Raw genomic sequence first — 27,763 nt, 5'->3', positions numbered from 1 at the left:
AGAAACGATTAAAAAGTATACTAAGCACAGGAATCCTGCATATGTATATCGTTTTTACCGTAAGGTTAAAACCGTATAATGTGTAATTAGCCATTGATCCGGTTTATGCCGTACGATCAAAACCGTGTAGTGTGAAACGAGGCTAAGGATTTTCTTGCAAAACCGAAAATCCAATGAGGTCATTCATAGAAGGTCAGGTCGGGAACCTATAGACTCTATGGATTAAACATACGCTTCAAAAAGGTAACGACTGCATGACAGACCAAGCAATGCAGTGAAATCTACTTACACAGGAAGAACGAAGAGCTGGCGACCGAGAAGCACATGGCGCAGGACAGCCGAAAAGGAATCAGCGGCACTAGGCAAGAGTTAGAGGGAGCTGAAACACATCTCCGGAAACCGCACACGATCGCGCTTAGGCTATGCCCCTTAAGTGGTTCCCAACGAAATTTAAAAGTGTGAGGACCTTAGTGAACTAAGTTTATGAACAAAATAAAACACTTCAAATCGAATCGAATTTGTCTTTATAGTTCTTTTATATCTTTCTGTGTTTTATTCTTATAGTTTTTCGCTCATACAATAATTATGCATATAAATATAAAAATTATTTATGTAGATAGATTAATATATCATTTACATAGAAAACAAAATAATGATAATAATATAATAATAATAATTAAAAAAAATCATTAAATTTTTTTTCTTTTATATTTTGTTTTTTTAATTTAATATTGTTTCAGGATTTGCTTAAATATTTCTTTTATTTTTTTTAATAACTTTAATTACTCATATATACATACATTATAAAAAGCGCAATGAAATCCATGATTGTATACTTGTTTTTTTTTTTAAACTTTACTTTATCATTTATCTTGGCAATAATGAAATTATATCTTAATTAAAAAATGAATAATATTCAAAAGAAAAAAACTGTGATAGGAAAAGAATGATAAAAAGGAAGGAAGGAAAAATAGCGCAAGATCATTTCTTTTATTTTTATTTGTGTTTCTTTGTTATCAATAATACGAGTGGGATTTTTATAAGTTCATAATCTTTTCTTTTTACCCTTTTTCTTAGAAGGACATTGCTTAAATATCTAGAAACAAAACTATAAGATAAAAATTCTAAATCTCTAACTAATCCAGTTTTAAACGGAACAAGTTTTAAATATTATTCAGAAGGCCTTGCTGATGGATCATCACGATCCATCGGTGGTGGTGTTGTTACAACTTCAACATTTTGCGCAGATCCTTGCGTTAGGTACCCAGCTGTTGGATTTATTCCTGAAACATAAAAAGAGTTATTTATGTGTTCATATTTTATGTTTTCATTTAAAAATACCTGTCAAATAGCCTCTGACATTTGTGTCAGTTATAAATAGATCATGTCGTTGATCTTTGAACTCTTTCCAGACATCATGCTTTTCTAGAATCAGTTTAACACGCTCACCGTAATTCAAATTATGCATCATCCCTTTTAGTGCAGCGACTATTTGAGCTTTTACAGTTGATGGATTGTCAATAAATTCCAAACGGCTTTCGAGAAGTGTCAATAGGAATTCTATCAAACGTACTTCCAATGATTGACTTATCAATGAATCCTAATTGTAAAATTTTGTTAAATGTAAATTTTATGCAATTTTTGTCGTTCTCTTTTTCATCTGTAAAACTTACATGCTTATACTTGAAGAGGCGACTTAGAGTCTCACAAGCCTTTTCAATACAATCCCTGTGGTATTCCATACACTTTTTTAGCGGCAGTATACATTCGGTTTGTGAAACAGCACTCACACAAAACTGTAATCAAAAGTTAACAAATTAACAAACATTTGAAGAAATAAGCAATAATTTATTTACCTCAGATAATGAAATTTGATGTAATACTGATAATGTATATTTTGGTTGAACGGTTAGCAAATTAAAGAGCTTTGGTATATGACCAAGAACTGGGATTTCATCTGCTAGATTGGGTTGAGATCGAAGGAGTTCAACAAGGGCGGTTGTTGAGAGATCAAGAACGTCTTTCTATAAATGAAAAATTATTTCAAAACGAGTATTTAGGGGGGGGTTCTATATTGTAGTGTTTTCGAGTAAACATACCTCTGAGGAGCTTTTACTAATTTGATCCACAACAAAATCTAATAAATCGGATAAAAATTGCTTTGGTTTGCGCAGTGTCCACGCAGGATTACTAACAAATAGTCGCAAATATACTCCAGCCACGACAACTTCATTTATGACAATATCTTTGAGAATTTCAGGATCTTTCCAAAGAATTTTAGAATTGACTTTTTGAGATTTATAGAATCTATCAAAACAGAAATTAGAATCAATTTATATTCATTTGTTTGTTGTTTAGAAAATTTACCCTCCACACATATCTCCCACAGCATCACAGACTCGACTTCGAGTTGTATCATTCCATATCAATTCAGGATGTTCGTGAATTGACTCAAATAATTGGACAGATGTTTGTGGCGATTCAATCATCGCGTCCACGAATAATGGCGGCAGGAATTTACATATTGTTATACGAACCTTAAAACAAAAAACGCTTTAAACTTATTCGCTGTAAAAAATATGTAAATATGGTACCTTGGGTCCACTTAAACGATCCGCTGTCATTTTTGACATAATTTCAGCACAAAGTTCTCGAATTTGTGGATTTCTTGAGTTGCAGAACATATCGAGGAGGTAGATAACGGCGCCTTTGTTTTGGGCTTCCTTAATCATTTCCTGTACATTCATAAGGCCAGATAGTGTTTCAAGGACTTTAACTTGACTTGCCCGAAGATCGGGATCACGAAGAGCCACTAAGAAGCTGCCAAGTATCTCACAAGCAGCAATTTCACTTACACATTCCTTGTTACGTGAAACTAATGCCACCACTTCCAGAGCAACTGACTTAACCAATGTGTTCTAAAAAATTAAATTCAATTAAATATCCCAAAAACGAAGAGGCTACAAAACTTACATCACTAAAGATATTATTAGCCAAAAAGCCAAAGATCATATCAAAATGACCAATACACTGGATATCTACTTCGGCGTTAGTTTTTATCACAGATATTAGCGCCCGCAAAACCATTATTGTGTGTGCTTCGATATTTTGATCTTCTTCAAAGCTATATTTGTACTTATTTCGAGCTTGCTCATCAATGCTGTTTATGGTTTCGATCTTTTTACGATTTTTCGAACGGTTGTATGCATTTAGAACATCATCGATTGTTGTGCCTTTTTTATCTTGCAATTGTGGATGATTTGGAGCAAGAGTGGGCTGGAGAATTCCATCGAGGGTTGTGGTGATAACTTGTGGATTGTTTTTGTTTTTACTGGCCGTGAGGAATTTATAGGTTTGTTTTAGATATTCGAGTAGATCGATAATGAAGGATTTAGGATTGACAATAGGATAAGTGGGCATTTCATTGTAAATGCGAATGAATACGCCACCGATTTGGAGTTCGTTTCTGGAAAGAAAAAAAAAAATAAAATAAATATTAAACTCAAGGTGACTAAAAGGGTTTTTTCATTTAAAGATAAATTTAACCTCGGGACTTTTTTCTACCAGAATTTGTAATTAAACTCAAGTTTTTCAACTTAAGATCGCGGATTTTGAAGCGGTGGTGACAAAAGAGACGCCGAGAACAAAGTTCCCATCAATGGTAATAGTTACAGAGACAAGTTAACCGACTTTTTTTAACTTCAATTGAAAACTTAGATTTAGACGCGAAATTAAAAACATGGATTTGGAAGACCTGTGGTTCATACACCCTAGGGCGCTATACTACCAATTATTTTATCAGCCGTCTAAGTGGTGTCAATTAAACACCTCGGAACTCTGAATTGACCTCTTTTTTGTGAGTCATAAAGAACTGATGTTACGACATCATCGGAAAATTATTCAAGTACTTGAGGCCGATATTTAAAAAAAAAATTAGGTGGCGCAACAGTATTGGCGAGTCATGTCAGGGATGTTGGGGACCCACAGTTTATATGTTGAATCCGAACGACCAAATTGGTAAAATACTTTTTATGAATCCTTTTTTTTAGGTGACACAAGCAGGGGTTGGACCCAAGAATTCTTTATAATAAACTTATATTTGGAGGAACTTTTAATTGTCAAAAATAAAAAAAAGGAATTTTTAATCTTCTTTTAACGTACCCTTAAGTGCTTGTTTAAAAATTTAGTACGTTTATATATTGGAAACATTTGTAATTAAAGTATTATTAGTGGTGAATTACCTGAGGTCTTCCAAAACCTTAGCAATTTCAAAAAATTTAGGCGTATCGCACTCTAACCCTAAATTAGTAAGATTTTTGAAAAAATCCATATAAACTAGAATGATAGAAAAAAGAAAATAGCTGCTTTGTTTGTTGACATTTTGAAACCTACTTTTATTAAAAAAAAACTTCAAATTTCTAGATTTCAAGGTTTAATATGCTACTTCAAAACATATTTAAAAAAAGAACTCATATATGCGTCAATAAAAATTACACACAAGAGTTCCACAAGGGTCGGTACTCGGACCAATTCTCTTTTTAGTTCATTTATTTGGTTTTTTTTACTAATTTCACATCTTATGTATGCTTTCCAATTGTTACAAAAAGCTATCTCAATATAATATCTGATATAAATTGGGACTTTAACTTGTTAAGAGCTTGTTTTGGTTTGAAAGTTTTGGCTTAAGGAAAATGAGCGTTAAAGTCTGTTTTCTTGCCATGTCAATTCTGAAATTGTTTGAGTACTTCTATATCTTTCTTAAACTTAACAAGCTGCAGTAATAATTGCTTTAGAATGGAAATTGGTAGAGATTTCAAATATTTGGACTTTCTAATTGAATTTGAATTGAGATTTCATTAGCATACAGAAAATCAAAGACTTAACCTTTGCAGTACTTTAAAAAATGGTTTTTCTGCAAAAAGCTTACTCTTGTTCATTCTTTGACGTAAGGTAAAAAAGATTTCAGTCATAAAATGGTCTTAAATTGCATTTTGATTATGTAATCAAAGTTTTGAAGAAGGAAGACTACCCAAGCTGATTCTGAAGAGCATCATTATATCGAAAGGGAACCTTGTCAGAAAGTGGAAGGAGTTGGCAGCTAGATTTGGGGAAAATATGAGAATTCATGCAGATATTAGCCCGGGTGAGTTGAAGAGCTGCTTTTAGAATTTTTTAAGAAAGAGCAAGTCGGTCTATGTACAATGGTTGTTTGTTAGATGCTCAATTTTTTCAGAATAGGACAGCCAGTTGAACTTAAGTCTTCAAGAAAGAACGTACTTTTTAAACCGATATCCTCTCAACATGATAACCTTGATATTTAAAATGAGAGGAGAAACAACTAAACTGAATTATATTTCACATCGGCCTGAACTGACTATATTGTGCGACCTTTGGACCTTAAGGAGAGAGAAGATGTTTACCATTTTATTGGAAAGTGGCCACTCCTGAGAGAAGACTTTCATGAATATAAACGAAGATTTATGCGATTTGAATGACAAATTAGGCTGGGAAGTTTTGAATAAATATGCAATAATATGCTGAAACCAGAAAAAAAAGTTATGAAATTGTAAATAATGTTAAGCTAAATGAAAATTAAATTTCATTCTAGTAGACGGCTTTAGGCCAAACCATATTAATCTTAACTTAAAACCAATTGTTATATTATTTTATGCAATTAAATAAATATTCAAAAACTAACTAACTGTTGGTCACAAAGAATCAATGAACTTAAGACGTTAATATCAAACCAAATTTTGTATGTCTTATTGTCTAGAGACTAAATTGATACGGTACTTGCCAGCAGTTCTAGACTCAAGTCGTAAGTATCAAGAGAAAGAGACAAAAAATAAACTGTTACACCAAACCAAAAACCTAACATGCAATTTTTGACTTAACTTTTTTATCTAACGCCAAAGAATTGTTCCTTGGAATAAATCACGGAATTTCTTAATCAAAACTGAAATACTTCTTGTTGAAAAGGTAGGTAGATTAAATAAGATCGCGCAACAGCTTGTAAAGAACCAAGGCTAAGTGACTTACTCAATCATTCCTGTGTGCTGGCAATATCAGGGGACCTTTTTTACGCTGGATTCGAGCAGCTAATTTCAGAAAGCACTTTTCATGATAAGAATTGCTTTTGTAGATTTATCAAATTTTCGCAAGAGGAAGTATCTATCAAAAAAAATCTATAGGTGGCAGAGGCAGCCTCTTTTATTTCTTCAAAAAAGTTTTCAGGAGAAAATGTGTGGTAAACATCGACAGTACCTAAGTTTTCTACTTGAAAATTCTTTTAGTTTTAAATGTTTTTTACAACAAATCAAGAAATCGTAATTTTAGAATAATTGCAATTTATAACCGAGTTCTTTACCGGCATTTCAAACAACTACATTCCGTGATTTTTTTATTGTTCCTTATTGTTGTATATTTAACCAACGCCCCCAATCTATTTAAATGCTGAGGAGGAGACATGATATTAATCCTAGATTATTCTTGATAAGAGTGATGCAAACTAAAAATGGTTTGTGATTGCAGTCCTTAGTAGTAGTTTATAATGCCTCACTGTGGGAATTCATTCCAAAATTTTGAGTTTTTGGCCTCCTTTTATAATTTGATATTATTAATGATCACATTTTCTCTTAAATCGCAATTGGAATCTGGCCCCGTTAAGAGTGCTAAGAAATTTGCTATTTTATTTATTTATTTATTCAGCTTAATACAAGCTATAACTTAACTTTACTTAACACAACTTAACATTTTTTTTATTTCATTTTTCAACATTAATTAAGAAATAATGTACAAGAACTAACAATTTTAATTTTATAAGACTTTAAATTAAAAGGTGACGAAGAATTCTGGACATTGGTTCAAAGTGCCCGTAATTCGTGCGCTGATGAGGGATATAGAAAAGGGAGACAAATCGCAAATTTCGAGGGTTGGTGTTGAGATGAATATCATTTAGGAGTGCCGGAGAATCAATATTGCCTATTAACAATTGGTGAGCAAATAATTTATCAGCGTTTTTGCGTCTAATATATAAAGGTTGCAAACCTAACAGTTTTAGTCGATCGGCATAAGGAGACAAGTTGGATGTATCATACCAGGGAAGACCACTTAAGGCAAATCGAACGAAACGCCTTTGAACATTTTTAATTCTGAGTGAATGGTTTTCATAAAAGGGAGACCATGCATACATGCATATTCAAGATGAGGACGGACTAGGGAAATGTTACATAGGGATTGGAAAATTCTTTTGACCATCTCTTAATAAAATCAAGAGATCTATTAGCTTTATTAATAATTTGGTAAAAATGGGAAAGGAAATTCAAGTGTTTGTCACACATAATTACAAGATCTCTAATAAAATCGAATACGTTGACGGCTTCATTAAGGAAGTAGTATACTCTTTAAGATGAGATTTGTTTACATTTACCTACATTTAACTCTAGGAAATTATGGATGCACCAAACAAAAAATATATTAAGATCATTTTGTAAAAGTAAAGAATCAGATGGAGTTGAGATAATCTTAAAAATGTTCTTATCATCCGCAAACATTAGGATATCTGAGGTTTTTTCTAATTTAAGACAGACATCGTTAACACATAAGACGAAAAGAAGGGGGCCAACGTGACTACCTTGTGGAACTCCAGAAGTTGCATGTATGGGACTGGAGACTGAGTTATGGAAGAGGACTCTATATGTTCTATTCGCAAGGTAGGATCCTATTTAGTTTATAAACAAAGATAGAAAGCCTAGGGCTCTAAGTTTGAGATAAATTATCTTAAGGGATATTTTATCAAAGGCTTTGCTGGAATTAGTGTATACAACATCAACCTCATTACCATTCTCAAGGGCAGACAAAATGATTGATATAAATTCAATTAAGTAAGTCGTAGTGGATTTACCTTTAAGAAAACCATATTGAGCGGGGAGAATAAGGGCTTGCAATGGAAAAAACAGAATCATAAACTAGGCTTTCAAAAAGTTTTAGGATGCATGAAAGTTTCGCAATAGGTCAATAATTGTTAAATTTAGTTTTATTGCCTTGTTTATGAATGGGAAATATAAATGAATCTTTCCATATATGAAAAAACACACCTTTTGAAAGAGAGAGTTCAAAGAGTGCATTTAGAGGCTTTGACAGAGAATGCATACATTTTTTTAGAACAACTGATTGGACGGCATCAGCACCAGGACTAAAGTTTTCTTTGAGGCTACCGATTTTGGCAAGTACCATTTCTTCAGTTATTGTGAAAGATGAAAAAGAGGTTTAAGCGCAACCATCTAAGTAACTTATGTAGTGAGGGTCAGGATCATTGAGATGTTCGGTATAAGATTTGCTAAAGTATTTAGCGAATTAGATTTGTTATAGTTGTTGGATCTGAGGGGATTATGTTGGAGGAACTCATTGAAGGTAGAAACCCATCCGATTTTCATTTGACATTTATAAACTTGAAAATTGCCTTTGCATCAGAAAGAAGGCTATTTTCCATTTAGTTAAGGTATTGGTTATAAAGGCATTCCCTTAATTCAGAGAAAGAATTATAGGCGCGAAGATAGTTGATGTGGTCGGTATCAGATTTGGACTATAAAAAGATCTTTCAAAGCTTGTTACGGTTATTTCTTACGCTAAGGAGCTCTCTGCTGTAATACGGGGAGAAGAGGTGAAATTTTTTTGCGAGAGAACGGTATTGATTCTTCAATACAGTATGAGAGAATTAAATAAAACCAATTTGTTAAGGACTTTTCTGTTGAGTCGGCTGAGCTAAGAAGATTGTTGAGTTTGGAGAAATCAGCCCTACGAAAATCATAGCAGTAATTCTCCATTTCAAAAAAGTTTTTTTCAAATTCAATGCAGAAGGATCGATTAAGGCCCTAAACTTCAACGCGCCTGTTACCCTATGAAGTGAGACTCAATCGAATTTTTACAGCTTAATTTGTCTAGCAACGCATTTCCATACCTGTTTTGAGCAGGTTGAATAGGAGAGGTTATTGCTTTTCACGGGAATTCGTTGTCGGAAAGGATGGCAATATTTTATTACGTTGACTTCCGCCTGAAAGATGCTAGTCGCCTGTCTCATAGGTATTGAGACGTTGGTTCTAGGCTCAAAGATTAATGCAGCAGTCTCTTCAGATGTTGTAGACTATCAGTGTACCAGATTTGGAACTAACCAATCTTTCTTAAGACTTAACGCCCGCCGTTTAAAATTTTTCTCGAAGTTATGTTTTCAGTCCATACCATCCCTTGGAATGTCAAGACGGCTTATTTCTTAAGTCTTGCAAATCAAGGTTCTTTCTAAATATCAATAGGGCTTTTTTTATTAGTCACTTGTAACTTTAACTCTTAAATATTGTATAAGGACTTAGAGAAATGGAAATTTGTATCTATCTAATTTTGTTGGTTTTAATTAGGTTCTTTTTTTTCTCCTTTCTCTGAGAGCAAATTTATTTCCTAAAATTCTATGGATATAAAAAAACTTACTTATGAGCATCATATTCAAAATCTTTTGCGACTTCGTGCACCATCGCAATATCCTCATAGGATTCCTTAGTAGATTGTGTGCGCTGTTGTTCTAGAAAGTCCATAAGCTGCGCTCTGGTTCCATTGTCCCATATCAAATAGGGACTTCTTGTGTTTGATGTTAAAATTTTCAAAACCTAAAAAAATTTTTCAAAATATTCAAAAATTAAGACTTTTTAACATCATTGTGCTAGAAAAAAAAAAAAGAAACTTACATCACTTGCTCTTTCCTTGGCTAATTTATTAGCAATATAAGCTGTTAAAAGCTTATCGAGTATTTGTTTAACTATAACATTCTGCGCTTCACTATTTATCACATATTTCTGTTTATTAACGACATTTTCTTTTTCCTTTTCAATCGGTGACCCAGAATCATTCTCACTCAATGACTTCTTATCAATTGAATCTTGCTTTGAAATCGCAGACGTACTGGCATCAGTCAGAGCCAATTGCTTTGAGGCAATCACATTGTGAGCATTTTGTGTGTAGGATGATGATGGGGATGATGCCTTTGAAGTTGTTGCAATCACTGTCGATGTTGATGATGATGATGATGCTGAGACTGAAGCTGATGCTGATGTCTTTGGAGGTGGTGTCGTTTGTTGTTGTTCGGTGCTATTTTGCCGCCCAGGTTCAATAGCATCGAGACCATAGCCAGCTAAAGCTATACACGCTAATACAGCCATTTTAGCTAGATTATTTGCAACTTGTTGTTGATTTGTTTTATCACTTGCTTCAACGCCACTCTCGTCCAAAGTGTAATCGTATTCAAAACAAAACAGTAGCAATGACCATAGAACGCCATTGCGCACTAAATTACATTGCAATTCGTAATTATTTGCTGCTAAATTAGTCACAAGGCTAACTGAAAGTGTGTGCTGTAATTGGAACAATTGAAACAATCAGAATTCTTTATAATTTTCTTTAATTGAAGATTTACACTTACTTTGAAATATACAACCCGACAGACGTCGGACAAAAGCTGAGGAAGTTGAATGATCTTTTGTTTGCAGTTCTCGAATTTGCATGCAACTTCAAAGCACTTAGTCACATTGGAAATGACTTGGTAATGAAGGGACTCTGGTTTTGAATCGACACCCATTATCGAAACACACCGGGTGTAGGCTTCGAGGAGAGCTTCGATACCCTCTTCTCGGCGTAATTCTTCGGCATTCAGAGCTGAACAATGAACTGTGTGGTAGCAGAGCTCAGATGATGCTGTTAATAGCTCGCATTCCTTTGAGAAGAGCTGATCGTCTCTGGTTTCCAAACGGATAGTCTTGATCAGTTGTGGATAGCCAGCATACTTATAAGGTCGAAGCACTGAAAGGGCACAAATGAGGAATGGAAACCAGCGGTTGGAAAGAGAATTCAGAGGAACTTACCAGTTGGATATCTATCAAAGAGTATACTCTGTGTCCTCAGAATCAATACAATGTTCTTAGGATCTGGGCCGCCACTACTCAATACTGATCGTGAGCACAAGAACTCATAGGCTTGGTTGACTTTTTCAAAGATTTCCTGCAAGAATTTATCATGAGACTTATTTTTGTTCAAAATCATGGTCATCAACTTACTCTTCCATTTGGATTCTTATCCGGATGGTACATCTGCGCCAGTCGATAGTAGCTCTTCCTTATCAGAGATTCATCGGGCCTAGCATTCTTGTTCACATCAATTCCCAAGTCGGCATAAGCCTGTTGAATTGTCATTTGCGGTGGCTTCTTCTCGACTTCCTTACGCCAAGCATCCAGAGTGTGTTTCAACAGTTGCACTGGATCAGAAATTGGCCAATTGGGGAATTTCTGTGTATCACACAAATGTCTCAGATAGTAAATATGACAGAAAAGTTCATTCTCCAGCTGTGGATAGCTTATAACCGGGATTGCTAGATAAGGATATCGCGCCATTGTGTGACCTCTGAGTCGAGGTGTAAAATCGGCAATATGAGCGGAGATCTTTTCGATTAACAAACGACGCATTTCTGAACTCCAAATTACTTCAGGTGTATCGAATTCACCAAGAAAAATCTCAGCGAACTTCTCAGCGCTGTAGTTTTCTAGAAAACAGACCATTGCTTCGGGAAGAAGTTGACCAAGTATACTGCGGTGCATTATTCCAGATTGTGAAGTCTTAAATAAGTCTTGTTAGAAAAATCTCTAATAAATTGATAGATTAATGTACCTCTTCACTTCGGAAACCTTGTTTCATGTGAGTCATCTTAAGGAACTTGGTAATGGGAAGAATATTGCTGCCAGTATACATCAACATAAAGTAGAATACACCAGTTAGATAGACCTTTGGCATTTCTGGATTATCCTAGAGAATTTTTTAACAGCATTTAAAAATCACCTCAAAAACACGATTTATTTAATTTACCTCCATAATTTGACAAAGTAAGGATGCAACTCTCTCAAGCAAACCAGGATCATGAGTTAAACACACTTGAACTATATGAGGTAGACATATAAACTCTGAAAGCTTCCTCGATAATTTTGGCCCGGGTATAAGTACCGCAGATCCATTTTGTGTGCGACTTGGAAAGAAACTAGTGCATTTGATTAAGATATCAAGAACAGTTGAGGCCAATTCGGTTTCGTTAAGGATTGGACTTCCTTTGGCGATAAGGCACCATTTAAGTTGAGGAATCTGTTGAAGTGAACGCCAGCCATCCATACCAATTGCCCAACATCGGGTTTTTGGTGTAATACCTCCTTTATTCCAGAGTTCTTTCAACTTAAATAGAAAATATTTTATGGAGTCTTAATATGAAATTTTACTAACAGGTATATCAAATTTGTACCTCAGAATATGTGATTGGTCCTTGACGTTCTGGTTTCATGCCATCTTTTTCAATATTATAATACCAATCTTTTTCTTCGTACGCATGCATATTGGGACCAGCCTCAATTACATTGGTTTTTGTATTTGGTTGCGCTCGACCTTTGTGCAGATGAGCTAAAGTTATTAAATCAACAAGGCATTGCACATGATCAACAAGTGCTCGGCAATTTGATTTTTCTAAAACCAAACATGATACTAAACCAATGAGAGCATCTCTCAAAGATGGTGATAAACACTATTTAAGAAAAAAGAAAACAGAATTGTCAAAACTCAAATGACTTATAAAAGATAGAATTAGAAAAACTTACTCTATCAATGAGCTGCAGGATGTATGTCATATCACTAAATTTTCCAATTTCTTGGTGGTAACGTTTGTAGACTTTAGCTAAAGCTTGGAGTGACGTTACTGTTAACTGATCATCGTTAACACGATTGCGACACAAAACTCGTCGATAAAGAGCGTTGAAAAGTTCCACTCTGAAAATTTGTAAAACAAAAAATTAAGTTCGATTTATAGATTTTATTAGCAGATCTCTTAAATTTCTAAATCAAAAAAAGCAAGGTCGTTTCCTCTCTTAGTGAATGGGACCTGAAATTAACGTCTTTTCTCAAATGGCTTTAATATACTTTAACATGAAATTTAAGGCCCCAGTTGGCTTATAGATTACCAGTTTTATGGTAACACCCTGCCTGGTGGTAACCGGATCAGTAGTTTTAACGTTTCTGGTTACTTTCACATCGGCAGGTAGCCTTCAGAATAACAGGCTTATGGCCAAAAAGTATATATGGCGGCCTAAAGCCTGGTAGCTTTAAGATCCGCAGGTTTCAAGAAAAAGGAAAACGCATGTGATTATGCGTTTAAGCATGATTTGGGGCAAATGATCACCACAGCTGATTGGAATAAATTCCAAGCGAGTCACCTAATTTTCGATCACTTTTTGCAGCAATTGTGGCTGTATTTTAGCAATGACATCACGGGTTTATCTGTGTAGACAAGCAACTTTACATAACTCCCCACAAAAACACCAGCGGTGTTAAATCGCACGATCTTGATCTGTTTGGCATTTGCGTCGGGCGTTCTATTGGAACCAAAGGTCGTTCATGACATAAACATCCTCCAACTCAGACACGTAAAAATAATGGCTTTAAAGTGTTCCTTGTTGACTCGAACATTACGGTCGGCTTCATTTTTGAAGAATTATGGAACAATGATTTCCTCTTCCCATAGAGCACAGCAAGCAGTGACTTTTCGAGGATTTAACGACGGCGCGGCCGGCGCGGCGGCGTCTCAACAATTTTCTCTTGAAAATCAGAATCGGTAGCCATTTCATTTTGGGCCCATTCATCGACCGTGCAGCATCGCGCTTGATTGTCGTTCTGCTTTATTTTTTGCACGATTAGGATTTTGTAAGACAGCAAACTAAGATCGCTCTGAAATATATTCTATAAAGTGGATGAGCATAGATCCAATTTTTGAGTCCGATGGCCGGCAGACGTACTAAGTACTACATAAACTTGGTAGTTTTGGACAATATAATTTCATTACTTGACAAATTCTGCACAAGCAGTTATTTGGGCAGACATTTTTGGTCTGTCAAATGTCATATTGTGCTATGTAAATTGGCTGTTATAAGGGTCGACAATTTTGGCCAGGAAACCGTTCCATACTTTTTTGGCAGTTTTCCTCTTTCTAGCAGAATTCCATTCCTACTCTTCAAAACTTGACAGATCAAAAATGTACTCAGTTATCATTGGGCAGGTTCAGACGACATAAGACATTTGAAAGTTAGGCAAGTTTCGAGCATCTAATTGGCCACTTGGCAAAAAATTACTTATTGGATAGATGACTGGAAAGTTAGCCAAGAAAAATCTTCCTAACTTATAGACAATATTGTTTGTTTATGAACGATAACTAAAGATAGAAGTTATTGAAGTAAAGTTCTGAGTTTGAAATTTACACTACCGGTCAAAAGTTTGAGACCACATCTGAAATTTGAGAAATATCTAGTTTTAACCCCTAAACTGAAGTTTTCATCAAAAAACCCTCCTTTAAATTCAATAAATTTTGTAGAGTTTCCCAAAGAGTAAATTCCGATGTTATGTGGGGATTCTGGACATTTCTGTCAAGCTCTTCCCATAAGAGCTCAATGGGGTTAATATCTGTAGACTGCGATGGCCATAACATTACTTTTACAATTTCCTCATCTTCTTTTTGTTTCAGGTATCCCCGGCAAAGTTTTAGTGTGTTTCTTGCTGGAATTCAAAGCCTTCACCGATTAATCGGAGTTCAGATACTAAAACGTAGTCTTCCAATATCGTTTTATAGACTTCTTTATCCATTCTTCCGATCACTCGTATTAGATCTCCTACTCCATCGAAGGAAAAACATCCCCACACCATTACTGAACCGCCTCCATGCTTTACAGTTGGCACCAAACAATCTGGTAGCGTCTTCTGTTTAGCACTGCGCCTGACGCACACTCTGCGATTTGACCCAAATATCTCAAACTTGGACTCATCGCTCCATAAGACTCTGTTGAAGTCTTCATCTGTGCAATCCTTATGCGTTTTGGCCCATTCCAAAAGTGTGATCTTGTTTTGGGGTCGTAGAAGTGGTTTCCACACTGCAACGCGCCATCATCATTGATCTCGGCGTGTATTTCTGGTGCTGTTTTCTTCCTAGAACGCTTGCTTATGGTGATGATATGCAGATCCTCGGTTTTCGTCGTAACTCTAGGTCGTCCTGTCCTCGGTTTATCCTTACCTTTTTTCACAAAATTCCTCATAATTTACAGAAAAGGATTAATATCTGGGTTTTTTTTCACTTGCACCTTTTATGAATGGTCTAAGTTAACAATGCAGGTAAAAAAAAATGAATGCATAACCAGGAAAAAGTACTGGTTGATCAGCTGGTACTAAATCCCTTAGTGGTAATCAAGACCAGATCAAGTGAAACTGATAACGTTTTTTTCAATTGTATAACTCTACCCAGATCGAAAGGTGACTTAACGACACAAACTACTAAATTTTGTTTGGCAATAATTCAAAACACAATAAAAAATAACTTACGGGTCCTTAACGAGATTTTGTGGCCAATCATCTTTCTCCAAAATTAAACGAATGTAATAATCTCCAATTTGAATTTCATCTGCCAAACACTATAAAATAGAAAAATCAAATTATTTTTACTTCACTCTCGATACAAAATATTCAAAAGAAAATGGATATTTCCCCTCACCTGATATTGCACTTCGAATTCTTGATAATTCCATGCGACAATCAAAGTTCCAGCTAAATCACGATCATTTATAAATTGTCTAAGTTCGTTTTCTAAACACATTCTCAGTTCTTCTCTTGTCTATCAAATACAAATTAAACGGAAAAGCTCTTAAAAACTTTTTCTAAATGTGGTATAAGTGTAAGATTTTTACCTTATGATTCCAAATTAAATTTGGTAAACTATGATCTCTGGCAAAATTGTAAAAAAAATAAGGCAAATTAACAACAGAATCTCCTGTTTTCTTTTTCTGTCGTCGATTACGCAACACAACTGGGCGATTTTTTAAAGCTTGAGTAGGATTCTCTTGATGATCAATTAAATTTAAACCCCAATGCTTAATACCCTAAATATGGAAATGGATAAATGGAAATAATAAACATCCCAAAAAGACATTTAATGATTTTTGTTTCATCAAAACAAACCTCTAAATGCTTTCCAATCACATTTTTCTTAGTTTTATTGGAATGTTGAATTGCAAATTTGAGATTATCACGGAAATTTAATTTATCTTCTTCGACATCGGTTTCTGGAACTGCATCTTCACTTTCAAGAAACATCAACAGACCAGCAGGCTTTACAAAGAAAAAGGATTCAAAATCATTTCCACAAAAGAATCCTATTGGCTTACAAAAACTCTTTTGAAAAGTTCCATTGCTTCTTCATTGTCGGTTATCCATAGGCCAATTAAATGACGTGACAGCTGTCGATGGGTTGCCAAGGTAGGATCATTCGGCGGGGTGTACAAGGCCACCAACAAGTGACGACACAGGGCTGCCTCATCTAGAGCAAGAGTTTGCATTTGCTTAGCAACTGGCACTTCTCCTTCTTCGATGATGGCACGCAACACGAGGCCAGCTCCTTTGACAATGGCCAGTGATGGGTGTTGAAATAATTTGTACAGATACCTTCCTCGCTCGGCAACCAACTCAAGGAGCATATCAAACTGTTTGCCATCGGTTGTCTCGCTGTATGGGACACACAAAGCGAAAGTAAGGAAATCCAACATAGCCGACAACACCAGAGCCCCACTACCATGACTCTAAAGAAGAACCATTTAGCAAAGGTTAATAAAGAACGACAATTGTTTTGATGTACCACATGATTTGTCCACATGTTCAACAAAGTCTCAAGGAACCCCTTCGACGAGAGAATAGACGACTTATTCAGCTGTTCCTGTTTCAAGTCATGATCGGCGTTCATAGAATGCATCAGTGAGTTTATCATATCAATGGCTGAATAAGTGACCGCCAAGTCTTTTCGACGCAATGATGCCACGATTTTTGTGCCAATTATTTCGCGGAAGCTGCAAGAAAAGGACTTCTTGTTAAACCCAATTCGGATTCACAATCTCAAAAGCAAACAATACCCTGCTAGATTTGTGAATGCAGCATATCCAACTTTGCTTGCCAGCAGCCGTGTCAACCCATGGAATATAGCTTCTAGTTCTAGATTCGTCAGCTGAGCTGTTGGATTGTCTAATTCTTTCTGAGCCAAAGCCTGCAAAGCACTTAGAATAAGTTTCTCCTTGTTTTCTGCAAATAAACTCTGAAGAGGAAACTTCAAATAGATTAGAACAGTTGATCATCCAAAGCAAAAATATATCAAGAAACATACATCCTGTGTAACACTGTACTTGAGGCCACTGTGAGGAATGTTGGCGTTGAATTTTTCGAGAATCTCATATCGTCTTGTGGGATTTTGGAAATTATTTATCACCAAACGAAGGAGATTCGCTTCAGTCTCTTCATCTACACAACTATTTAGGGGAACAAAACGTTTGCCTCGCGGTGTATTTGTTATGCGGACGTGTACATCTTGATTGCCACTTGAACGAACTGCATCCAAGACGGTTGCTAGTAGAGAGTCTCGGTCGTTTGTAATATATTTGCGAACAATGCCGTTTTTGTACTCGATGCAGAATTGTTGAATGTTGTCTTTATCTCGAATGAGAGCGAATACATCAACAAGTGGTCGGAGGGTACATACCTTCAGATAATTAAAAAAAAAGAAACATCAGCTTTACATCTTACAGAAAAGTAAGGGAAACCTTAAGAACTTACACTATAAGTCTGTGGATCACGTTCAAGTACTGTAGTCTCTGTAAGACATAAGATTCGTTTCACTGGTTCTGGATGGCGTGGAGTTACTTTTTGAACTGTAAATTCAGTCATTGATGTTTGGAATTGATCTCCACTACACAAAAAGAAGAGTTAATTTAGTTTAGAGTGATTGAAAATTTATAAAATCATTTAAAGAACTTACCTATATTTACCAAATCTTTGTCTTTCAAATTGCTCTAAAGTTATTTGACTTTTTAATATTTTCGTTTCAATACCCAAAAATTGTGATGATCGTTGGGCAATATTCTGTACGATTTCATGATGATTTAAAGCTTTGAATAAATGTAAACGTGAGAAGCCACCATAGGCCATAACAATGCCACCTTCATAGTCCTGAATGCCTGCTTAAAATTTTTTTCGAAAAACGACAAGATAATACACCACGGATATTTAAGTTATATTAATCTAAGTTGGACGCAACACTAATGGCAAACAATTTTGATAAAATGATTTAAGATATTGATATTATTTTGATGAGTAGTTTGTGAAGAAGAGTGCACTTTATACCTTCTTTACCTCTTTCTTAATGTACTCATTGTGTCTTTGGCATCTAAAGAGTACTAAAAACCACTTAGAGTGGGCGCTCATAATACAGATTTTGTCATTAATTTTCACGCAGTTGGCAATATTACAACATTCTTTCAGTTTTTTTTTAAAGATCAAAACAACAAAAACATTATCAGCCTCTATAAGGGGTAGACAGACGCACTGAGGCTATAAAATATATAGATCAATTTTCCCAAAGATGACTTTAATGCACAATGCAAATACTATCTTAATTTGATTAATTTATTACATTTGTTATAATTGAAGTGTAATTGTTATTATTTTAATGTTATATTTACAATAAAAAACACAGACACTTTGGATGCATTTATCTTCTCGGAAATTAAATGGCCTAAAGGGGTTAAACTTAAATAAAATTAAAATAAACAGTCCGTTGAGAACTAGAACCTAGTACCTAACAATTCTCAACCAGTCTAGTGTGCGAATAATTGCAGGAATGGAGTTCATATGCTTAATCAGAAGAGTTATTGGAGAAAGCACTTTTTAAGACACCAATTACTCTTGTAGGATTTGACAAGACAATTCTTCACAAGAGGAAGTACTCGTGAAAAAAAAAACTTTCAAGTGGTACAGGTAGGGATTGAACTCATACTCTGGCACGACTGTCATATATAAAAAGTTATGAATACTTCAGCATAATAAAGTGAGGAAGGGTTTAAAAACTCGAGGCAAATTGGTTTTGAATAACTGAATATTCCGCTGACAGGCGCAGAAAGAGTGCGACAAGGCATTACACGTTCGTGTTGTACGTCAAAGGAACTTGGGCTCGAGGGTATATTGATAAGCACTACTAGAGGCGTGAATATAACGGTTAAATTGTTTATAAGGAGGAATGCAACAGGCTATTTCTAGAAAAGTCATCACGATGAAACAAAAGGTATTGAAGACGTAAATGAATGTAAGATGTTTAGGTCTACATCAATCATGAATTGAGAATAGCCAAAAGACCCTCATGGAGATCGTTCTGTAGCTCAATAGAAAAATCCTCGGAGGCATCAAGGATAAGGAAGATTCTCTAGACAAATTCAACGATTGATTGATATCCATGTAGGTATTAGCATTGATAAGAGACTATCGATGTCTCGGCATGCTTACTGCAGAGGGAAATCAGTAGAAACAGCCTTGCACATTCTGGTAAGAACTATCGAATACTCTCTAGAGCAGCAAAAGGAATATACCATTGTGGCCTTCCTGGATATTGAGGGCGCTTTCAACAACGTTGACACATCCGCTATCACTTCTGCTCTGACGACCGTAAACGTCGAATACTCACTCTGTTAGTTGATTAATCTAATGCTTAAAAGCAGGATCATCAACCCTAAGATGGGGGATTTTTGTACGAAAAGGTCTGTCGGTAGAGGCACTTCGCAAGGTGGTGTTCTGTCCCTCTCCTGTGGAACGTAGTGGTTAACGAACTGCTAATATCCCTTGAGAGGGAACGCTACAGAGTGGTTGCGTTTGCCGATGATGTTGCTACCGCCGTCACAGAAGAACTTCCTAATACACTGAGAGACCTTCTCCAAAACGCACTCAATATGCTCACTAGATGAGCTGATCACTGCGGACTTAGTATTAATCCTCAAAAAACAGACATCGTCCTTTTTCAATAAAAGGTGTACCACTAATTTTTACCAATGAAGCCACATATCTTGGTCTGATATTGGACAAACAATTAAGTTGGAAACCTAATATTCAGGAAAAAGTAAAAAAAGCAACAGTAGCTCTTTTCCCTGGCAAGAAAGCCATAGGAAGCAACCTCGCATAACGTATTGTCTATACACATCGGTCATCCGACTAATACTTATGTACGGGGTTGCAGTATGGTAGACTGCACTGGAGAAAGTCACATACTACGACAAACTCAGCAGAGTCCAATGCACTGTATGTCTCTGCATAAGCGGGGCATTGAGAACCACACCCTCAGCAGCGTTAAACACTCTCCTCCATCTGACAATGGACCAACAACAATGTGGGGCACTGCATCATTTTGAACCTCTTTGGTTCTATACCAAAGTACATAGACTACACTATTCCAGAACCAACCAACCAGAGATGAATGGGAAGACAAAAAAACTCCTGGATGACAAAAGCATTCATTTTTATACAGATGGATCCAAGACAAATGAGGGAGTTAGTAGTGGTGTCTACTCAGAAAAGCTTAATCTAAGCATCTCATTCCGCCTCCCTAATCATTGTAGCGTCTTCCAAGCGGAAATTTTAGCGATCAAAGAGGTCCTCTCCTGGCTAAGAGAAAACGTGATATCAACTTCTGATATCCGCATCTTCTCTGACAGTCAGGCTGCTATCAAATCCCTTGAAGGTGTCTCAACCAAATCTTTGACGGCCCTCGATTGTCGATCGTCTCTTATGGAGATACCGATAGCTGCATGTAAACTTCTGCTAAAAGAAACAGCTTTTTGCGATAGCAAATTCTAGGTGGCACAACTTACTTACATGTGCAGCCACAAAACTCATATGGCCTTCGCTGGACCTAAAGCGCTCTAAAGACTTGTTATCTCAAAGCAGACTTCATATTAGCTCCCTAATAGGTGTCCTTACGGGACACTGTCTTATAGGCAGACACGCAATACTACTTGGTGTAGCCTCAAATGACTTCTGCAGGAGCTGTATGGACGAGGAAGAAGAGGAAACAATCTCTCACCTTCTCTGCACTTGCCCTTCTCTTTCACTAAGACGCAAACTTCATCTGGGAGACTACTCTATCTCTACTATCTTCTTCGCTTTAAAAAATGGCTCAAAATGGTTCGACTAGTAAGAAGTAATTCTCTAGATTCATGTGGTATCACAATGGGCCTTTTCTTTTGGCCTAAGTGCGTGGGTTCTGAATCCGCAACCACTTTAACCTAACCTAACCTAACCTACATCAATCATTTAAAACGCGTTTATTTTTTTTTTATTCAAGTAAAGCTAACCCGTAAAAAAAGCGTTAATATCGTTGATATATTGTCAAACTACTTTGTAAAGAATTTTTTGAGTACAATAACGATATGTGCAAAAAGCAAAAAATCTCTTGGAACTTTGGTTAAAAAAGTTCAATTTTTGGCAGAAATAATAATATGGGATTGAATCCGAAATTTAATTTTAGTTTTCTTAAAATAAGCTAGAGCTACTGTATATCCAAAGGGAGGTCGCGAAAGTAGACTTAAATTTTGCAAGAATGTAACTCAAAAGTCATTAAAAATGTAAAGCCAAACAAACCAGAAACGATCTTTTTAAAATGATTTTTAGCGATAGAACAACTTTGATAAGAAAACATGACGGCAGTCTATTTATGTCACCAATAAATTTGCAGCACGCACCTCAGCTCTAGAACGGTTCTTCGTATCCTCAGAAGTCCCCATAGAAAGTGCAATTACAAAAATATATTTTGCACAAATACGCTACTATAATGATTTCAGGGCGGAATGTACTTCAAAATTTTGAAACAAAAAATAATTTAATTAGGAATGATTGTAAAATGTTTCTTCGTCACCTTATGAAAGAAGCGTTCAACCCCGAATCATACAACCAAGTTCAACATGGAAGGTGGCAGCATAACCCTTAAGAATTCCTTTTCCCGGGTTACCGTGTGTCAAATTGTTGTTATGGATGCAATAAAATGTGTGTTTTTTAATTGGTATTTACAATATACGTGATAAATGAAGAGTATAGACATTAGTCTTCTAACAAAATAAGTCTTTGGAGATTTGAAACTGAAATGTGGTATTTAACTCTGTAAGAAAAAGTATGTTTGAAGAACTATCTCCAAATGTATTGGTAAGTAAATAAGAAAACAAACTCCAATTTAATAAATAAAATTAAATATAACGAAATATTTACCATTAACATTTACACAAGTACTAGTAAAATAAAACTTAAAAACAATGTGTTGTTCCTATTATCTTATTAACATAGCTTTGTATAAGTGTTTTAACTGGCGAACTATTCGAATATTTAATTGGCCATATCTCGAAAGCTGAGGGCTCTTCATTAGTTACATTTTTGCACTTTTTTGCAATTGACCATCTCGCGAACTATGCAACGTGGAGGAATGATCTGTGATTTAAATAACTGCTTCTCTTTCAATTTCTCTTCATGTAACCCTTTTTATATGTCAGAAACTTAAAAAAAATATGACTCCTTTGAAATAATGCTCTTAACAAGGAAAGAAGCAAAACTTAGAGTGTCCATTTTGTGCATTTTAGTTTTCTTAATAAATAAAATAAATTGGGTGGCGCAACAGTCCGTTGAGAACTAGGGCCTAGTGACTTACAACTCTCAACCATTCCTGTGTGCGAGTAATGTTGTCAGGAATGGAGGGGACCTACAGTTTATATGCCGAATCCGAACGGCTAATTTGAGAAAGCACTTTTTCATGACAAGAGTTACTCTTGGAGAATTTGTCAATTCCTCGCAAGAGGCAGTACCCGTGAAAAGACTTAAGATGGCATTGGCAGGGATCGAACCCAAGACCTCTGGCATGACAGTCGAACGCACTAACCATCATGCCACGTGTACTTAGTTTTCTTACGTCCCATAATAGGCGACTCCGATTTAAACAACGAATGGTTTAATGGGGATCTGATGCACTGTGCCCCTCAAAGGAATTGGACGGGAGAACTCAATCTACTAAATTGGTTCCTTTTCTTTTATGAGGTAATTTCCATATAGCTGTTATCTCGTACTCTTTACAAACTAGCACCAGTAGATTATTTTTACTTAGTCTGGAAAGTTCATTCAAAAGTTTTTACATTTTTACCACCTGCCCTGACTTTTTCTTGTTTTATAGAACATTTTTCTCTATGCCACAGTAGGGCTCTTGTCCTATTATGGGTAACAAAGCGACCTTGAGTTCTAATGTCATCATGATTTAAGGACTTCGCCTTTCCAATTCTAAATGCTTTTATATTAGAAGCTAAGGCCTATAGAAAGGTCAGCATAACTACTTGTACATTTTAATTCGTATAACTCGCTTACTAGACAACCTAAAAGGCGAAAGTATCTGCCAGTGCGATGACTTGATATCTAGTGAAGACAAGAACCTAGCACCACGAAGCCTATCTAAAATTGAACTAATATACGGTAAGGGATACGCATCCCTATCCATATTCTTATTCAGCTTCCTATAGTCTACGCAGAATCTAAAGGAGCCATCTTTCTTTTTTACTAACAGTATTGGAGATGACCAAGCACTTGTCGATTTCTCAATAACTCCTGCCTCTAACATTTCATTAAGTTCCCTATCTATATGAACCTGCATTGTCGGGGAGACCGGATAATACCGTTGTTTTATCGGCTCTACCGACGTCCTAATTGTATGCTCGACTAATGTTGTACAACCTAAGCTCTCGGGCATTTTCCTAAACGAATCCTCCACTAATGTTTCTAAAGCTTTTATTTCCCTATCATCCAACTCTGATCGTTCATCATTTCTGTTCGGAAAAATTCCACTCTCGTGACCTGAGATCCGGAACAATTCCCGAACGTTCCCAAAAATCTGCGCCTAAAATCACGGTGTGCGGCAAAATTGGTATAATTAGGCAATCAATAAGGATTGCCCTATCGTCAACTACTATCGGAAGAGAGAGTGTCCCTAACACTTCGACACCTGACCCGTCTGCCAAACACACGCAGTGGAGAGTGTCTTTCTTCACAGTAAACCCTAAATTACAAAGTATTTTCCAAGAGTCCCTACCTATTATGGTCCTGGAAGCTCCTGAATCTAGTAGTCCTACGAATTCAGAACCATAAATACTAATTTTTAAAAATGGTCTCCTATCATTCCCGTTTGCCTCCAAGGTGAACCATAAATGAACCCTATTTACCAGATGGTTTCCAGCAGGCAAAAACCCTAACGCTTCTGAAATCCTCGCAATGCTGCCGCAGGAGTTCGCTGCCCATTTCCCGAGCATTTCCTACATTCTGATCTTTTGACTCCTAAAGCCCCACATCCGAAACAACGCCTAGGAGCAGAACACCTATCTGCATAATGGCCTGGTCCATTACACTTAAAAAACCGAATGCCGAATTGGCACGAGATTGGTTCGATGATTGGGCCTGATCTTGAGATCTTTTTCTTTTTATGGTGTTACCATTATTAATTCAGAGTGAAGAACTTTAATGGTACTGTATGGGTTTAATCTCTGGCTTTGGGATTAAAACATTTTTGTACTGGTAATGCCTCTTCCAAAAAATTTCCAAGCTCTCTACAAGATCACTTTTTTCAAAAAGTGTTTCTCTTATTAGCTCTTTCCTTTTCATTATTCTCACACTAAAATAGTTTTCCTTTTATTTAGGAAACTAAGCATTCTAAAATTGTTTTTAAAACCTAACCAAAACAAAGAAAATAAAACATAAATAAACATTTCATTGCAACTTAAGAGGGATAAGTAAATAATCCAGAAAACCAAGAAATAAACTAAAGACCATATTCCTTTTTGTTTTGGTCGTGAATGATAAAGCATACTTTTGTTACTATCACAATATTCTCTTTTTCCATTGAATCTAATCCAATTTGTGAACTTTAGGAGATTAGTTACTGGATGACTCATTCTTTAAGAAAAAATAAAACATACGCACAACTATCTAAGTAATTTGTACGTGTCTATATTCGATGCCATGCCATATCTAGTAATTTCTATCTTACTTCTTCGATTCCTACTCATCAACCACAAATCTTTATCATTTTTCGTTCGAAAAAAAAAAAACAAAAAAAACCCAAAAAATAACAACAACATGAAACACCAAAATGAAACATCAACAAAACGCTTTGTACCTATGATTCCCTCAATGTCTTTGTACATATAGCTGGCGAGTACTTCGTTGGTCGTGGGATCCAGTTGATCCAATGAACATGGTGTAACTTCCAATGTAGCCGGCAAACTGATGCCCGACCAATGATACTTGTATGCTTGAAATCTCTGCAAACAAATTAATTAATTAAATTAATAAAAACAAATTAAAATTCTACTGAGGGTTGATCGAGATGGGGGAAAGGACTGGAGACCACCTCTTACTTGAACATTTTTAGGCTTTTCAGCGAATTCCTTGTAGTTCTTGAGTATTGAACTCAAAATATCATTGCGATACTCTGAGGAGAGCTTAATTGTGTCAAGCTTTTTATCTTTCTTTATTGTCAGCACAAATTCATTGGGTATCTGGAAAAGGAAACATACAGAGAGACAATACAAAACACAATAGAAAAATAAGCCTTATCATCTTCTACTTCTTCAAAAACCTATATAGAAATAAACTTACACTTGATGCTTTGTTAGGTACGGCAGCAACAATATCAGAATAAGACCAACGATTGGTCAAATCGAACTTGTCCGGATTGTAAGTGGAGACACCAGCAGTGCCAATGGACAAAATACGTTTGTATTTGCCCTTCCACGAGTGTTTCGTGACCAGGAAACACTCCAGATCGATGTTGTCTTTCAATGGAACCATTTTGTTAGTTCCTCTTTGGCGGATTTACTACTGGAAATTGCTGTTGGCAACATAGAACAGACTCTTAAATGCGACACCACCGACACCGCCACCGCAACCGACACTGACACCGACACACAATCTGAATTTTTCGTTGATAATTATATTTTTATTGATAACACACAGAATTTGCTTCGCTTTCTTTTGATTTGATTGAGAAATATATCAAAGAATTTATTGTTCGTCGAAAACCAAAATTATGATAGGCTCCCAATTGGCATCAGCTCAGCTCAGCTATCGGCACCACCAATTGATCAGCGCTGCTGGTGCTGCTTCTTCTTGTTCTTTGTTGTTGCAAGTTGAAAGAATGAGAATCTCTGAAAACGGCGAGGGAACATGGATGGGAAGAGAATTAAAAATAAAATAAAAATGAAGAAAAATTCAGAAAAAAGGGGAGGAAACGTCACGAATGGAAAAAATCCAAGAACCGACAAATTTTTCAATTGATCATTTTACTGTGAATTCGGTTGAAAATCAACAATGCAAATACTTAATTACACTCAGTGAAGATTAAATTTTATGTTTTATATAAATTTATTAACAAAATTCGATTAAAATTCAATCTAATTGGATATTTTTTCACTACAAAATCATTTGAGAAAGTCACAACAAAAAAAATTGCACTCATCACAGAAAAGATAGATGACAGATTGACAGCACAAATTTGCGATGGTTTGTAGTGATGGGATGGATTTTTGGTAGAGTTGGAAGTTATCGATAACATATTGGGTAAAGGCGTGTAGTGTGATGAGACTTGCTTCACACGAGGGAACTTTATTTTAAAGCATTTATTAGTGGTTCTTATTAGATTTTCATATGATTTCTTCTAATAGGGATTTAAATGCTAATCCAAATTGATATTCATTCTTTATGGGTTGAAATAAAAGTAGAAACCGAATTTTCCGGTTTATTTTTTCATTGTTTTATGTTGCTAGCTCTAAAATTTGACAACTGTCAAAATCAGCTTTAATTTAAAGCGCCTTAATATTAGTAGAATGTTAGCCATTTAAAATAATGAAGTTCTAATTCAAACGTAGTCACTTTTTGCGCACTACACGATGGGTGACTGCGAAAGCAAGCAGAAATTTAAAGAGAATGCAAATAGTGCACTTTCCCAAAAAGGGTGGTTAAAATTTAGTGGCCGATGTAGAATATGAACCACTTCTAAACGTTGAGTTTTTTCTGCATTTCAATTGGCATTAATTTCTTACTGAACCATGGAGATTGAACGACACATATGGCGCACTTTATGATTTTGCAGTCAATTTAATCGTATAAATGTGCGTCAAATCAGAGAAATCGTCCAAAAATCTTAGCAAACCGGGTCTGTAGGAGATGAGAAAACACCAATGCATGCTCGTAGAGATCGTGATCCAGAAAATATTGCTACTGTCCAACTAAACTCATCGTCGTGCCCAATAATTGCATCTTTTAAGCTCGTCGTTGATGAAAATTGTGCATAAAGACTTGCATTTAAACGCTTGGCCACGTCAAACATATTGCGTAGGCAAGAAATGACAACAGTGGATGATCAATTTTTATGAAAATCATCTTCAGTTATGAGGCACATTTTCACCATTTTGGTGAATGATAAACCAAGAGTGATTAACAAAAAACCAATGCACGCACAAAGAGTGACTGTTTGGTGCGGGTTATGAGTTTTCCACTAAAAGGATACTCTGATTGTTGAGAGCTTAGTACCAGTAATAAATTGATAGAATCAAGAAGTACTGGTTCAAGGTAAGGGTCTTACCAAGGAGGAAATAGGCCAAATTCGAGCTTACCGGTATCTCGGCAAAATCATCCGTAAACAGCCATCAAAATGTTTAAATGTTGTCTACAACTACCTCAAAGACCCAATAAGGTATGAAATAACCACAAAGGAAGAGTCCTGAGAGCCACAGCAATTCAGAAAAGTCGGGCTATAGCGAGAGCTGCTTCAAAT

General features: G+C 35.9%; 1 protein-coding gene across 2 annotated transcripts; it reads right to left on the bottom strand.

The window, feature by feature from the left end:
* Window positions 1-836: 836 nt before the first annotated feature.
* LOC129952348 (dnaJ homolog subfamily C member 13) lies at window positions 837-26,451 on the bottom strand. Of its 2 annotated transcripts, none has more exons than XM_056064897.1 (30): window positions 25,588-26,451; window positions 25,347-25,487; window positions 25,106-25,250; window positions 17,906-18,107; window positions 17,704-17,836; window positions 17,258-17,629; window positions 17,010-17,188; window positions 16,739-16,946; window positions 16,272-16,682; window positions 16,066-16,215; window positions 15,795-15,986; window positions 15,602-15,721; window positions 15,433-15,521; window positions 12,672-12,840; window positions 12,323-12,598; window positions 11,899-12,255; window positions 11,704-11,838; window positions 11,097-11,651; window positions 10,905-11,040; window positions 10,466-10,842; window positions 9,735-10,397; window positions 9,481-9,656; window positions 2,974-3,466; window positions 2,595-2,918; window positions 2,368-2,537; window positions 2,100-2,307; window positions 1,857-2,024; window positions 1,674-1,796; window positions 1,342-1,600; window positions 837-1,283 (listed from the first exon to the last, which is right to left on the bottom strand). In XM_056064897.1, the coding sequence occupies exons 1-30, from the start codon at window positions 25,777-25,779 to the stop codon at window positions 1,171-1,173; spliced, it is 7,236 nt and encodes a 2,411-aa protein (XP_055920872.1). In that variant the 5' UTR covers window positions 25,780-26,451; the 3' UTR covers window positions 837-1,170. The 2 variants fall into 2 exon arrangements, with proteins under 2 accessions (XP_055920872.1, XP_055920873.1); XM_056064898.1 differs by having other exon boundaries at window positions 17,906-18,104.
* Between the last annotated feature and the right edge of the window lie 1,312 nt (window positions 26,452-27,763).

This window comes from Eupeodes corollae, chromosome 3 (assembly GCF_945859685.1).
Source record: "Eupeodes corollae chromosome 3, idEupCoro1.1, whole genome shotgun sequence".
NCBI classification, from domain to species: Eukaryota; Metazoa; Arthropoda; class Insecta; order Diptera; family Syrphidae; genus Eupeodes; species Eupeodes corollae.
This window is presented reverse-complemented; position numbering and strand designations above follow the sequence as displayed.

Excerpts from the sequence above, each read along its gene's own strand:
- LOC129952348 (XM_056064897.1), bottom strand. The coding sequence starts at position 25,779 with ATGGTTCCATTGAAAGACAACATCGATCTGGAGTGTTTCCTGGTCACG. Across the intron at positions 12,256-12,322 it reads GACCAATCACATATTCTGAG|TTGAAAGAACTCTGGAATAA; the intron begins GTACAAATTTGA and ends TTTCTATTTAAG. Across the intron at positions 1,797-1,856 it reads ATCAAATTTCATTATCTGAG|TTTTGTGTGAGTGCTGTTTC; the intron begins GTAAATAAATTA and ends TTTTGATTACAG.